The 15276-nt window shown below is 40.9% G+C and overlaps 1 protein-coding gene across 1 annotated transcript in view; it reads right to left on the bottom strand.

Moving 5' to 3' along the window:
* The window catches only part of MRTFA (myocardin related transcription factor A), a 48851-nt gene that overhangs the window by 28143 nt on the left and 5432 nt on the right, over positions 1-15276 (bottom strand). The window contains exon 2 of the mRNA XM_041416943.1: positions 2323-2388. Within this exon, the coding sequence (XP_041272877.1) occupies positions 2323-2388 (66 nt within the window). The remainder of the gene's footprint in view (positions 1-2322; positions 2389-15276) is intronic.

Here is a 15276-nt window from a genome sequence, read left to right as displayed (position 1 = left end):
CACATTCTTGATACAAGCTGTAATGCAGATAGAACTGCAACCACCACAGTTCTCTCAAGAGTGTTAAGATTCTCCAGATGGAAAATAAAGGAAAGAAAAGAAGCCAACCAGCATCTGACATGCAAAGAGCACTCCAGCTCTTTTAGTTCAGCACCAAAGCATCCTCTGGATTCCAACTTTTACTCTTTTGTTGAATCATCACGAAGGACTGTGTGGTTCCTGGCTAACAAACTCAAGAGGGACAGACAAGTCCAGCACAGCCATGCCCAGCAGCAGATGACAGCAGAACAAGGTTAAGCACCTCAGTGTTTTCACTGACAAGAGGTACAGGCCAGAGAGAAGAAAGGAAGAAAGAATACAGGATACTTGCATATTCCCAGCAGTAAAAAAAAATCTATTCTGGAACTCCTGAAAGTAGATGTAGAGCTGTCATGGTGCTGAGATGCCTTCTGGAGGAACATGGTCCCTAGTCATCCTCTTTACTTCTCAGGTTAAAAATGGGATTTTTTTCTTTATGTATCACAATTTATCTCACATCTGATCTTCCCTTCAAAAACTCCCCAGGCAAATTACATTTTAAACATTTCCCTATGTGTGGTTATTTCCAGCTGGCAGGTATGGGTAAATGATACCATTACTTGGGAGAAACCAATTTCAAATCATGTTTAGAACAGATGTGTTAAAGGAGGCTTTTTCCACTGCAGAAAGGACCTTTTAATGTGCTGCCAGTATTTTCACGAAGCGTTTTTCTTTGGTCCATCACAAAATTCACATGTAAGAGATATAAATGAAGCAATAAAGGGCACAAATCTGCAAAGACTAGTAATTTAGACTATGTTTTAAATAAATTTAAGACTCACTAATTATTCTGGAAGCCTTACTTCAATGACTTGCAAGGGCCTCATTTTCAAAAGGCCTAGAAAACAGACCCCTCTCAGGAATCACAAGTTTGGCCAGGTACACTTTGAAGAAAGCCAGTACTGAACATAAGTTAATACAGTATTTGCATACATATCCACCTAAAGCAGGACACCACAAAGAAGTCAGGAACACTTTCTTCTGAGAAGCATTAGTAAAAAGGCAGCTACTGGGACACGAGTCTTTCATCCAAAAGCAAGTAAGCGTATTCTGGAGAAGCTCGTATACAAGCTCCTCAGATTAAAAAACAGACAACAGGTACGATATATCCAGACAGCACAATCTTTTCTTTTTGCTTTGGTAACACAAATTTTAAGCAGGGGCCCCAGAAACCTCTTAAAGAACACCACTGCCATCCAGCAAGCCACTTCAGCTGACAGAGTGCTGCTGACAGGTTCTCTTCAGTCAGAGAGCTGCCAGTCCAACCTTCAGCCCTCAGCGAAGTCTAAGTCACAGCACTGTGTCATATTACTCCCCATAAACAGAAGAAATGAGAAAATCCTCATTACTACACCATCTTCAAGTAAAGCTTCTGAAACAGGGCAGCAGGAAAGCTTTTGAAAGAAGAAAATACATATCTGATCCACTGCATTTTACTACAGCTGTTGCATGAAACTGAGAGGACCTCAAAAAGAAAACATTTGCTGTGTGGCCTTACTTCAAAATGTTACCTGTAAGTCATCTGGTTCAGAGGTACCAAAGCATGACAAAACTTATTTGTCACCTCTTTTGCATTTTTGGGGGAAGGAGGGGAGCAAAACAAAAAAACACCTTCTCCAACGCTAATCTGACACTGAAAGCTTGGCTTTAGGGTAGATCCTCTCTGTTTACCCAGGAAAGTACGTGTTCTCAGCCTGCAGAGATTTTGCCTTTCCCTGCAAGAAGGGCAATGACTGATGCCCATAGGGCTCATTCTAACTGTTTTCTAGCTACAAACATAAAAGAGGGTCCCTTGCTGGTTAACACCTTGTACACCATGCCTGGTTTTGGTCAGTTTATGGAATATGTACACACCAAGTTACAAGTGCCTCAGAGGTCTGGGGAGCTGCCACACTGTAAGAACAGAAACTGCAGAGGCAGGAAGCCTGTTAAAAGTGATTACCAGCATGGGTCAAGTATATATGGCACTTCTAACAGAGTATGTTCTCCAGAAGACTGTGCACTGAGATGAAGCACCAGCCTAGTTTTGCAGTACAGTTACTGCAGCCATTGCTCTCTTCCTCAGTATCGGAGGTGGCACCAACACTTCGGAAGGACCAGGCTGGGTGGGACAGGGTGGGGCTCTCACACTTGATGTTTTCCAAGCAGAAGAGGAGAACCTGACCTTTCAAATCATATGGGAAACCATTCTCCACCAAAAAACATGCATCCAGCCGCCAAGGAAAGAACTGAAGTGGTACTTACGCGGCATGATCCCTTGGCTCACCAACTCCTCCCGCGTGCGTCGCTGCTGGAGCTTCAACTGCAGCACTGCACGACAGCAGAGAGAAGGGAGAGAAGGAAACCCATCAGTGCAAGAAACAACTGAAGAGACATTTTCAAATGCATCTCGTTTTCTTCTTTGGATGCCAAGGCACTGGTGAGCAGCAGAAGGAAAAGACCCCCCTCCCACCCTGCTGCCCTGCCCTGCTGCAATTGCAGAAGTGGCCCCCAGCAGTCAGGTTTCCGTAGGCTGCTGCAGCCAGGGGAGAGGAAGTTGCGCAGGGTCTTGGCAGGGTGATAAAAATCCACAAAGCCAGGCCTGTTTCTCAGTTCTTTCTAGAGCTCCAACTGCTTTCCAAACCATTAATATTAAAAAACAAACAAAGAGAAACACCAGCTGACAGTCCTCCAATAAACACAGAGTGACACCCCAGCTGCTAATGACTCCTGAAAACTCTAATTACTATGTGCAGATTAAACGATATGTCAAAATTGTTGGTCGTTACTCTAAATTACAAGGCTGATTTCCTTCCTCAGCTCAGAAATTCACCTTCAGAAATGTCTCGTGAAAGTGAAATACCACAGATACATCTAGAAGTGTCCTTCCACTACAAAAGGAATCCCCTTATCACTAGAATTTTTTCTACTTATTTTAGCATAACAGAACATATTCGTGACCTGTGTGAAATGCAATTAGCTGGGATTTTTTAGTGCAAATCCCTGGAATAGAAATAATTCAACATTTAGATTATAACAGCATCTTCCCTTTAAACTATACAATCAAAGCAAAATTCTAGATTGTTCTTACAGTCAAAGACACCTTCCATATGAAAGCAACCTTTCAAAACTGAAGAAAAAATTCACATGAATGTGACACACGTCTCAAAATAGGACAACCTGAGTATCACTGAATCCATTTGCAATCAAGCCCAAACTCCTAAGCATGCTCAACATAAAATATTATAAAATGAATGCAATGCATCTCATCACCCCTGTTTTAATTTGAATTTCTCTTATGCCTTTTTTATAGCCCACGTAATGAAAGTCCACACGAATGTTGTGGAACCACTACAGAGCAAAATTGCTCTCTACAGTCTAACTATACAATCTCATTATAACCCTTATGTCTCCTTTCTTAAGTACTTTGTTTGTCCAGTACATTAATTTCATACATTATATCCAAATTCGTATTGTACGCTCCCTAAAGCAGAGATCAAAAAATTTAAGAAGATGCCATTTTGTCTACTTACAGACATCACCACATTTTACCTGTTTCTTTCAACCTCCTATCTGCAGTTTGCATTTGACTAAGATACATCTTCCAAAATGGGTTCTGGTCTTCATATGTACAAAAAAAGAGATCCATCTCTTCCTTTCTATGGTTGTTTCCATAGCACCTAATCACCTTCACTTAAATCACATTTAATTTTCTTCTTGGATTTTTCTGGATTCCACGTCCACTGACTCTTGAAGTACCCTTCCCTGAAACTGTTTATGACAGTGAGAGGAGTACCTCCTACCAGTGGAAACACCTCTGTGCACACAGTGTGCAAACAAGTTACCTCTCTTCTGTTTCTCAAGACAAACTATGATTTCTTAATATATGCATCCTGGGCAGGAAACTACTTTCTTTTAGTACATGGAAGTGAGAGAGGGGAGGAGGATGTACAGAGCACCATGGTAATTGTGTGTGGGATCAGCCAAGAGCCAGAAGGAGGAGGAGGGAACAGAGAGGGGAAGGAACAAGCCCTTCATTTGGCTGTGAAACTGCAAACAGAAGTGGTAGTTCCAGACTCTTCCTCCCACCCAGCATGAGATCGCTCTCTGACTTCTGTGCTAGTGTGAGGGCTAGCACAGCTCACAGAGCTTCTCATTTGCTGGATTCCTTTTGAGGTTATCAAAACCCAAATCTTGATCTAACACCTTGCTGAGAGAGACCGTGTCAAATCTCTCACTCCCCCCATCACCTCTCATGTCCCCCTGACTGGTGGATGGACTCACTGACAGAGAGCACAGCCCAGTCAAAACTGGCACCAGTTTGTGCATTAGTGAGTTGAAGAGGATGGCCACGTAGCCAGGAGCTGCAGTGGAACAACCAGGACCCCTGGTATTTGCCAGCACTTCATCCTTCCCACAGCACACTGCCACTAAGTGATTTCTGCCCCATCAGGAGCAGCCCATTGAATCTCCCTGCATGGCATTGCTTCCCTACTGAGCCCATGTATCCACACCCTAAATTAGCACATCTTACTAAATGTATGCAGGCAAGGCACAAACCTACAGCAGCAGGCCCATCTCCCCAGCAGATAATCTCATTATTACTCATCTCTTCTGTTTACACATTTAGTAAGGTGTGCTAGCTCTTTTTGTTAGCCACTTTCTTGCTATAACCATCTACCTTCCCTCACATTTCTAACCACACCTACTGTTTCCCTTTCACCTCCCAGCCAGGGATTTTCAGCTAAAAACGCCCCACACATGTGTGGCTGGCATTTCTTGCTCCTGGATGCACATCTGTATTGTCACCCATATTAATGTGCATTTTGCTCAAGTGTCTCAGTTTGCCTAAATGATCTAAACTATTTTTTTTAATGTCACAATTTATTCCTCCACTAGTATTTGTTCTGTCCACACTGTTACAGCCTCTTGCATGTGTTTCCAGACTGCACCAGGTTGAGCTCAACCAGAAATACTTTTCTGCTTTCTATCATTACAATCAGTTCTTAATTCAATTAAGCAGTACTTCATTAAATTCAAATACACTTCTTAAAACCAAAATACACCATGCTACTAAGTTAAAGATGTTACAAAAGTCTGTTGCACCTAGACAAAACCCCTAGCAACCACATTTCACTTATCCAAATGACAGAATCACATTTGGGCATATCTGTTTTCACAAACTGAAAAGCTGATCAGCATGATTATACTGCTATTCTTATACCACCTAAATTCTTGATCAAATTTTCCATCTTTTTTTTTTCCTGGAACTGACAGCAGATGAGCCACTCTTTACTCACTCACCCTTTGTCAGCAGTGATGCAAAACGTTATCGGTCTTTTGCTCTTCTGAAGTCTCCCTGCTGTTCCCAGATTTATTTAAAATGACTCTCAGTCAGACTGCTAGAGACTTCATCAAATGACTTAAAATTCCCTTCCTGACTGCAGCCTCCCTTACAAATTTTCTAAAGATATCTTATTTCTTTATTAGTTACCATCTACTACCCATTTTCTCTACCCATTATATGCACCTTTAATTTTTAAACCCTATGTCCTTTCACAACAAGAAACTAGCAACTGTCAAGAGAACTAAACTGAGGAACAGGGGGAAAAAAAGTAATTTTCAGGACCCTTTTTATAAGCACTAAGTAATTTATGAATGTATATACCTACACATTAAGCACAAGTTATAATCAGCCATAAGGTACTTTTTTTTTCCAATACAGCTTATTTTTGTGGCAGGGAGGAGGGCAAAAAGGATTATTTCACTCCTAAATACATTTTGGCTTAACTAAGTACTTGGAGTTCCCAATGCCATTTCATATATTTAGGAGATCACCTGTTTACATGTTCAAGTGTGTGAATCCTATATATAGATTAACAGATGTCCCAAGCACCAGTCCAAGGCTGTTGTACATGGAGCTCAGCCAAAGGGCTAGAATGACCAGAGAAATTCAAAGCTACTCTAGGACAGAATGAAGTGCAAGTCTTTCAGTCACTAATGGACAATGTTCTGTTTCCTTTATCCCTATACTTAACCTGTAAATTAGTTTTCAAATTAAGAATAAATCAGTTCATACAAAGAACGGTGTATAACTGCTGGCCAGAAAATAAGTTCCAAATGATGCCCTTCTACCAGATGCAATATTTAGTGGGATTTGTATGCTTGTCAGATTTTCCCACTCAAAGGTGGGTACAACTTATTTATTTCACAATTATGAAACGTTCTCAATTAAATTTTGAACAATGTTTTCATATCACTAATGGACCATTCCAAGAATTAGGAAAACATTCCACAGAAATCTGTGAGCTAGGATAGAGAACCACTGCCAGCAGTTTAAGAAGCGTAGAGGAGAACTTTGAAGGTGGGAAATGTATTAAATGACAAATAATATCGATACAGCCACTACCAACAGAGTCACCCTATTAGTAAAATACAGCATGTCATGATTATTTTGTGTTTGTCTTAGCACAAAACTTTCTCAACAAGGAACCAACCCACAGGTGTTGGCAGCTCAGATTTAACAGTATATAATTCATATAAAGAGCTTGCACCCACAGGGGAACTTTCAGGACAGCTCCAGCTCTGGTGGTAGTTCAGGGGTGCACTGGTAGTAAGCAGAAGCAAGAGCAGATATCTGTGATGAGCTAAGTTGTTTTTTGCAGCTCATTACCTAAATCTGCAGCAGCATGCCTGCCCTTCTATTTCTAAACCACGCTGCATTTAGCAGCGTGACTAGAACTACTGCAGAAACTAGACTGCAGATTCTGCACCTCAGCATTTCAACAGAGAAAAATAAAATTTAAATCTCTTTTCAAAGACTGTCTCACGTACCAGGACAGGTTTGTGACAAGAAATTAATAAAATACCCTGTATTTTCTGTTTTTTAAAAACTAGCAAGAAGAAGCACACGGCTGTGAACTGCAGCTTGTGGGGAGACCTTGTGCATGTTATATTGAAGACAGACTTGCTACCAAAGGGAGTCTGTGCTCACATTTCTGCAAAACCTTTCCTGCCAGGAATCCCAAGTGATACTTAAGGTCACCCAACCAAGGTAATGATTAAGCACAGCCATATGGTGGATTACAACTGGGACAGCATGAGCAGCAGTGCAGATCAGGAAGGAAGGAAGGCTGCTAGAGCCAAACAAAACCCTACAGAGGGACTGAAGGAGGCAGAACTCCCTGGAATTCAGACTGGGATACCCATGCAAAATGGCAGAGTGCAAGACACAAACTGTGTATTAACAAGAAAGGCTGTATGCTCACAGAAGCGATTTATCAATTTTGTAAATTCAGTGAAAGCAGTCTGGCTGATAGAAGAATTCATCCTTGCAACCCAATGAATAAACCACGTGATTAGGAAGCAAAACTACTGAAGAACAAATGAAATTAGCCCAACTTCATTATCTAAGTCGAGGAAAGTGCAAGCGTAAGTAAAGACAGTAAAAAGCAATTTAATGCTCATTTATTTGTACATTGTTCAGCACCTCTGGAGAGCCCATTTCGAAAGCACTGAGCAGCTACAGCATCCCCTTAAAACTCACAAGGCAGCACTGATACAAGCTGCAATAGGAACTTGCCAGTTAGTTCAACACCTCTACCCTTCTGTAGTGTCAAAGGAATTGCAGGAGCATTTTCACTGGCCCAGCACTGGGCAGGTCTGAGCAGGTTCACTTGGGGAGGGTCAGAGACTATGGACTAAGGAGATGTGGCTCCAGGCCACCATCTGCAGCCCACACATACTCTCCAATTTTTCACTCCAATTTCTGTAACACCATATGCAAGCAACTTAATTTTAATATGCAACAATGAAAGACAACTCTGATGACACAGAGTATTTGCTGAAGAAAATTGGCACAGCTGTTTGTGCAGTACCGGGGCCTCCACCTCAAATATCACAGTGCCATGTAACCACTGCTCAGAAGGATGGAGGCCACCTTTCCACTTACCACTCAGCCAGCAGCCCCTCTAATTACACTAAGAAGAGAATTCTTTTCCTACTTTCTGATTAAATAGTCACATTTGACCAGAAGCAAATGCCAAATTCAGCTTTTGAATATGCAGCACACCAGCTGTTGTTTTCTGTGGAAGCTATATCCCACTGAATTCAGTCCCTTGGAGATGTGGTAAGAAAAACTTCATCTCACACCAAAAAATGGTCTCTGAGCATTTTTCAGCTGTGCCAGCTTACAAAACAAATGTTGACTTGCATTAGATTTTTTCATGCTTCAACAGGAAGCTAGATTAGATTCACCAGCAAGGGCAGCATCTACAAAACTCCAGTTGCAACACCTCTCTGTGCAGAGGCAGCCAAGGGCTGTTCGTGTACTAAATTATGTGTAGGGTCCACAAGAAGGTGTAAGAAAAAAAACAGCTGTGATAGTTTGTGATCAGTGAGTGAGAATACAATGGTCAAAATTAACTTTCAATCTTAAATTGCTGAGGTGGATTCCTTTTTCTGTTTTAGAGCTGCATTTTTCTGGTGCTGTTGACAACATACCCCACACCACACAGAATGTGCTAGAATGGGGGTTACCAACAAAGAAAAGCAAACTTTTTGGGCCTTTTTTAAAGGCAATCTTCTGAGCCTAACAGCATTTTAATCCACTAAATCCATTTCATTCCCCAGTGCTGATGGGGAATACATGCTGGCTTTGCATTTAAGCAGACTGTGCAGTTAACAGAGAAGCATTTAAGTGAAGCAGACTGTAAATGACACCCAAACTGCAGGGATTATCTGACAGTTTGCTACCCTGGGAAGGGGATGCCAAAAATTCATGTCCCTCTGTGGGGTGAAGGAGAAGCAGCAGACACAGTGTTGATCCTCACAATTTGCAAGCATCCACTGTTAGTGGGAGCAGCAGCCATACGCTTCTGTTCATCCCAATGCATTTTAAAGAATAGCTTGAAGCAAGTCTGCACAAAGGGAGAGTTAAGCAGAAGTTTATTTCTTTACTTTTTGAGACTATCTCACATTCCACTTCGTCTTTTCTCTACTGAAGCAGCAAGGGCTGCTATTAAAATGCAGGCAGCTTCCTCTGCTCTTCCTTAGCAACCATGCTAGGGAGAAAATGGAGTTTGAAAGGGTAAAGAATAGAGAGAAAATTTGGTTTGGTCTCTTCAACTGTTACAACAACCTTTCACACTAGAGGCAAAAGCCACTTATTTATATTCATGCTGTGGTCTTCCCTCTGTGAGAAGCAGGACTGGGACCACTCTCCCCACGCCCGAAGAGGAGGTTTGTGAAGCACATCCTGAACAGGAAACAAAACTGGGATCGGGAGCAGCTCCAAACTGCAGGTTCTGAGAGTGATGAAAGTAGATTTTTTTCAGAGAAATGCAGAAATTAGCACATGCTGCTGCAACATGCTGAGATGGAAAGGTGTCTTGGACCAGTTTGGGGAACACTGCTTCATAGAGAGTTCTTGTATAGAGGACTTGAACCTTTTTTCATGACCACCTCTTATTTCTTATCCTCTTAGGAAGCTTATGAAAGCATGAAACATTTGTACAGGTGAGAACAGGAGTATGATTCTGCCTGAGGTAGACCTAAACCCTCAATCAAGTGATTCTTAAAAAACAGAACAGTTTCTTCACCTCCAAAGCAACAACTTCCAAAATACTTCACAGTGGATGCACTAGCAATAATTCAAGGATGCAATGGAGGGCATATCACACCAGTGTTGTTTTTGACTGTCCAGCACTTCTAAAAGCCTGCACGCTCTCAAATGCCCAGCAGCTTTAAAAAGCAGATGAAAAGTACAGAAAAAAAATAGTGACTGGTCAATTAAGAACACAAAAAGACAAGGAAAAGAGAAAATGAACTGACTGTCACTCTCAGAACAAGAAGGACTCGTTTCTTGATAAAATCACACTCTTCTAAGCTTCTACAGCTCAAAATATTCTTGGGTCATATAAAATCATTGACATAGCATGCAGCAGGCATGTGTAACATGCCTGTTGATGGTCTATAGGAGCAAATTCCAGAAGACTGGTTTTGGCAAAAAAAAAAAACCAAAACAGGTTAGGGAGGATGTCACTGGAAGAGGAATGTGAAATAGGAAAAATTTAAACAGATGTTTTCAAAGGATGGTGGAATACTGCATTATCTTTTAATGAGTCAATGTTATGAGGCATTAAGTAGTTCTCTTAGTGGAGACAAATAGAGATTCTTTGATACAGCTTATTTAGCAGAATGAAAAATCCCAGCCTACAGAGGAAAGTGCTCCCCAAAGAATATGAAATCAGAAGCAAACAGTCAAAAGTAAAAGGATCTATTTCCATTCTCATTTTACCACAAGGTAGCTGGCTCACAGGGCACAGAACAACAAGCTACCTCAGCAGGCCAGTTGTGAGGCTTAATATCAAATTTGATAAATGTAGACATCGCATTAATGTTAATTAAAAACTGTATTTAGAAGATCAAATCAGCATTTACAGCAATTTTAGTTTTGTTAGGACACAGCACTATAAAACAAACAAAATCAGTAGCACCATCCAGCTACCAAGACATAATATGATCTAAATCTAGACAGGACAGAACAGTTACTCCAAGGCTCAAGTCAGCACTGGCTTTGGTGGTAAAATGTGGAGATCCTAGAGGAAGAACCAGTTCATAGCCTTAGAAGTTTACTTGGTTACTTCTGAGTTTTGGTCTCAATATTGCACACAACTGAACGTGTTTATTTCACAGGAGCTACTCATGTACCTGACTCCAAATAAATGCAAACTTGATATAACCATGGAAGTTATGCTGAATTTTGCAGGGTTCTTTTCATGTTTAATTAAAATTAAGACTAGCAGTTGCTGTGCATTTTTCAGTATTTACCTTTACCTTCTTCCTTCATGACTTAACTCCTGCCACTTCCATTAAACATTTAAGATTTAGGGGTTAAAGCAATTTTATTCACTGCTACATTGAATGCAATGCCAGTTTTGTCTTCTTTGATACTCAAATTTTAAAACCAGATTTGTTTGTTACTATTAGTACATAAGTGTTTCTACTGAACACACAGAAGCCCATTCTTAACCATAAAATCTTGGTACACCTATAATCCCTCTCAGCACTTGCTGAAACTCTTAAAATACAACTTTAAGAAACTCACCTGAAATACATGCAACAAGGTATATTTAGTAAGATATGCAACATGTAAAAATGCACAACAAGCTTGTCAACAGGAAAAGTTGGTTTCCTTTCTGTGCAGGGTACTGATTCTTATAAAATCATTTTGTCTCAGTAGTACTGGCTAGGTGAAAACTAAGCATGTGAGTAACTAGGCACATATCCATTTCCATGGAATCTGGCCACCATGCATGATCCAACAAGATGACCTGTAACAAAATACCTAGGTGGAAAGGTCTACCTAAAATTGACCCTGGTATCATAATACAGTAAATATTAACTGTAATCAGTACTTGTTGATGCCATCTATATATCCATTGTTACTATTTATAGCTGGAAGAGAATTCTTGAGGAGGGAAAAACACAGAGAATTTCCCACTTCCCTGTGTAAACTTGAGTCACAGTCTATACTGATTTGTATTTTTCCATGGAACAATGAACAAGGAGGAACTAACATTGCCCTTAACCAGCCTGCAAAGAAGACTCTAGAAAGAAATTCTCCCAGATAATTTAATTTGACATGGCAGATGGGGACAAATGAAGAAAAAAGAAGGAATGGGTTGCTATATCCTGACAATTAGATCTATAGCTGTCTACTAAGGTGACAGTACAAAAGGCAAGCTACACAAGGGAAACACAAGTTCAGACCCTTTAAATTTTTTTCTTGGAGAGATAGGGGTATCTCTGCCTAAAAGAAGAAAGAGCTCCAACCATTCCATTTTCCATGAAGATGCTACACAGGAGTTGTTTATATTTTTCTTCCAAAAACTATACAGTATTAAAAAATCAAGTGTTTTGAGGTATGCCAAAATCTGAACAATTTTTCATTGTATTTAAAACTCTGAGTTCAAGGGATGTGTTTTTGTGGGTTTCTTACAAGCAGAAAGAAAATCAAGCACTGAGACAGTGCCCAGACACATCCATAAAACACATGATTGATTCAATATGTTTATAACACTAAAATTGATGAGCAAATCTTTCCATGCCCCTTGCAGCAAAGGAGATACGGTCAAATACTTTTCCTTCATAATTCACCTCCCATACTTCAATTTCTACTACAGCAGAGTGCTCCAGTGCACAAACAGCCTCATAGATCAAGGTCACAAACTTCCTCAAACATTTCTGAGACTGGGTTTGGCCCAGTGACTCAGCCTTCCTTCTGCCACAGGGCACCCTCTGCAGATAGAGGGTGAAAGTTCCCTTCACAGGAATCATCTAATGGTCAAGACACCACAGAATTTCTTTGGCAAAATTTCAGCTGGGACACCTTGACATATGAGCTGTGTTTTGGGTTTTTCCACTAAAACATGGAACAATTCTGTATTTCCAAGACCATTTTGGATTTTTAACCACCTAAAGATCTTTGGTTTACTGAAACCAAATGCAAATGAGAGCAAATGTGTTTTACCACAAGTAGTAGAAAAAATTACTTAGAACTTTGCAAATTTAAATACAAAACCTGCAGTTCTTTAAAAGTAATATTTAACTAGTTATACCGGGAATTCAGAAAGCCAGGCCTTATAATTATAAATCAGCTAGCTTGAGCATCTCCCAGCTTCAGCTGCTTCACTGTGCTTCGTGGGACATGAAACAAAAGTGGTTTTGTCCAAGGTGCATATTACATGCAAAAGGAAGACTCAGAGCATTCCCTATCTAGTCAGCATTCCTTTCACCAGCTTCTATCCAAGCCCCAGGATTCTCTCTTAGCAAGAATTTTCAGATGGATACTACAAGGAATTACCATATTTCTTTAACTCATGGTTGTTAAAAACATCTTTGCTGTTTTCTCAAAGACTGCGAAGAACACAGTCATGGCATCTGAGGTTCAAATAAAGATCCTGGCCTCTGACAGTCTGACACCTTCTTTATTGCTTAAGTATAAATTCTATTAGAATTCTGTTGCTACTTGTAAAAAACGTTGCAAGCCATGCCCATCATATCATTCTACAGCAGAAATCAGTTCCTCCACAGGAGCCCAGTGTGGAAGCTGATTCCCAGAATTTGCATTACACATAAAAAACACATCAAAGTCCCTCAGAATCTTTTCACTGATGATACATCATCTAGCCACAGTTTTTAACCTCCTTTCTCAATGGATATTTACTTTCTTTCAAAAAAACTCTGGACTACACATCTCCAGGACTGGCTGTTGTGGTTTTTGCCAAGAGGGAAGATCCACAGCATTGAGCAGTTTGACCTATGAGGCTTAATGTGCTATCATAGCTATAAATATTTAAATAATGTTATTCTGTGTAACAGATCAATCAGCAAACCAAAAAAACCCCGAATGGCCTGCATGACCACTGACTTCAGACTGGTGGACAAATTCTGCAGATGTTTAAAATGTTCCTGCTGGCTCAGTCCTCTGCTGAAGGGCACAGAGGGGACTGCCAGCAGCAGCAGATTACACACACTTCAAGATTCTCTCCAACTGGTAATGGAGGTGGGCTTTCATCCACATCCTGAACAAAGGCAGGGGAAGGGCAGCCACGTTTCCCTTGTGTCCCTCCCTGCAGCACTGGGGCAGGGAGGTGGCTGCAGGGGACAGCGTTTGCAGCTGTAGTTAAGATTCACTGTCACATGTCAGTCCTGAAGATACAATCCTCGCTCTACACTGCCTGCAGCCAATGTGACAGATATTATTAGCAGCAGTAATAGAGTCTCTCAGAGAGACACAAAGGTACAGTTAGTTTAGCATCTACTTCTAAAATGCTGTCTTCTGAAAAGGGAGAGTTTCCCATCAGAGTGTGAAAAAGGGCTGCAAGCAGCCTTAGAAGGACCTTCACACCTAAGTGTAACACAGAAAGAGGCAGGAATGCTTAGGATGGTGAAAGCAACTAAAAAGAACATCCACCAAAATAAGAAACAGAACACACAGCAATTTGCAGGGACAGGTTACATGTTGCTTTCAATACTGATCAAATTATGCAACGGGAGCTTCTGGCTTCCAGCAGTGCTGTGAGATTTGCAGAGGTGAGTAACCAAAGATCATACCTACTGCCACTCCTACAAAAACACAGCTGTATTCTCCATGCACTTTCTGCTGCAGAGACACAGAGCAGCAGGAAGCTACAGAAACTCCATGCAGAGAAAGTCAAAACTGGATCTCTTCCTTCCATCACCCAGAGAGCATCACTCAGCTCTGCCCCCAGCAACCCAGCTGGGCAGCACAATGTTTGTGCCTGACAAGTGTTTCAGTGAGGAAGGTTACCAAAAAGATGTTAAATGTGCCAGCTGGTACAGCAGTTGTTATGGGAAATACCCTCAGAATGGTGACAGGCCTTTGAGCCACCTTTGGGGGCAGAGACCACAGAACAAGGTCTTTGTAAGGAGGATTGCAACAGATGATTCCTGTCCCTGTGATGGAGAAAAGTCCATCATAGGCACTTCCACTGAAAACTCCCAAAACCCTATATTTTTACAAAAGTTTTTTTTTTTTTTCTACAGCTCTTTATTTCTGAAAGCCAGTTTTAAAATAAGATTGTCAAGAAAGCTTGGGTTTCACCAATTTTCACAGTCAATTTTGCAAAGAATTTATGTCCCTCTTCCTTATCACCAACTTCTTTCCCATTTCTTGTTAGCTACATCAGGCCAATAACTTTAGATGGCAAAGCTGCAGGCTGGAAAGTTCAAACCTTTGTTCACTTGAAAGAATGTTGATTATATTATCTGCACTATAAACTCTGGCAGAAGATCACCTGCACAGTTCTTCTACCCATCTCGTCTCTCCTGAATACACCAACAAGCAAAAAAAAATTGTACTTCTTCTAGCAACCACCATATTGCAAGGTATTTCAGCTACTGCAGGTCTGCTCTTAGTTTGGAGAGATACCAGGTGAGTAAATATTACATAGTGCCAGGGAAAAACATTGCATCTACTTTACTAGCCCAAGTAAAAGAAAGAAACGATGAATTCTGCTCCCTGTTAATGCCCTTGGGCAGATGATGCATCCTGAGGAGCCTCCTGCAAGAAAAAGCAGCACAATTTGCCTCACAGGCTCACTACACATTTTAATTGAATAAATCTAAGCCACAGCAGGAGTCGTATCCCATTTTCTACCCATAGGTTGCAGAGGTTCTTGCCAAAAAATGTGC

The sequence above is a fragment of the Onychostruthus taczanowskii genome, unplaced genomic scaffold, assembly GCF_017590055.1.
Source record: "Onychostruthus taczanowskii isolate IOZ18803 unplaced genomic scaffold, ASM1759005v1 scaffold53, whole genome shotgun sequence".
NCBI classification, from domain to species: Eukaryota; Metazoa; Chordata; class Aves; order Passeriformes; family Passeridae; genus Onychostruthus; species Onychostruthus taczanowskii.
This window is presented reverse-complemented; position numbering and strand designations above follow the sequence as displayed.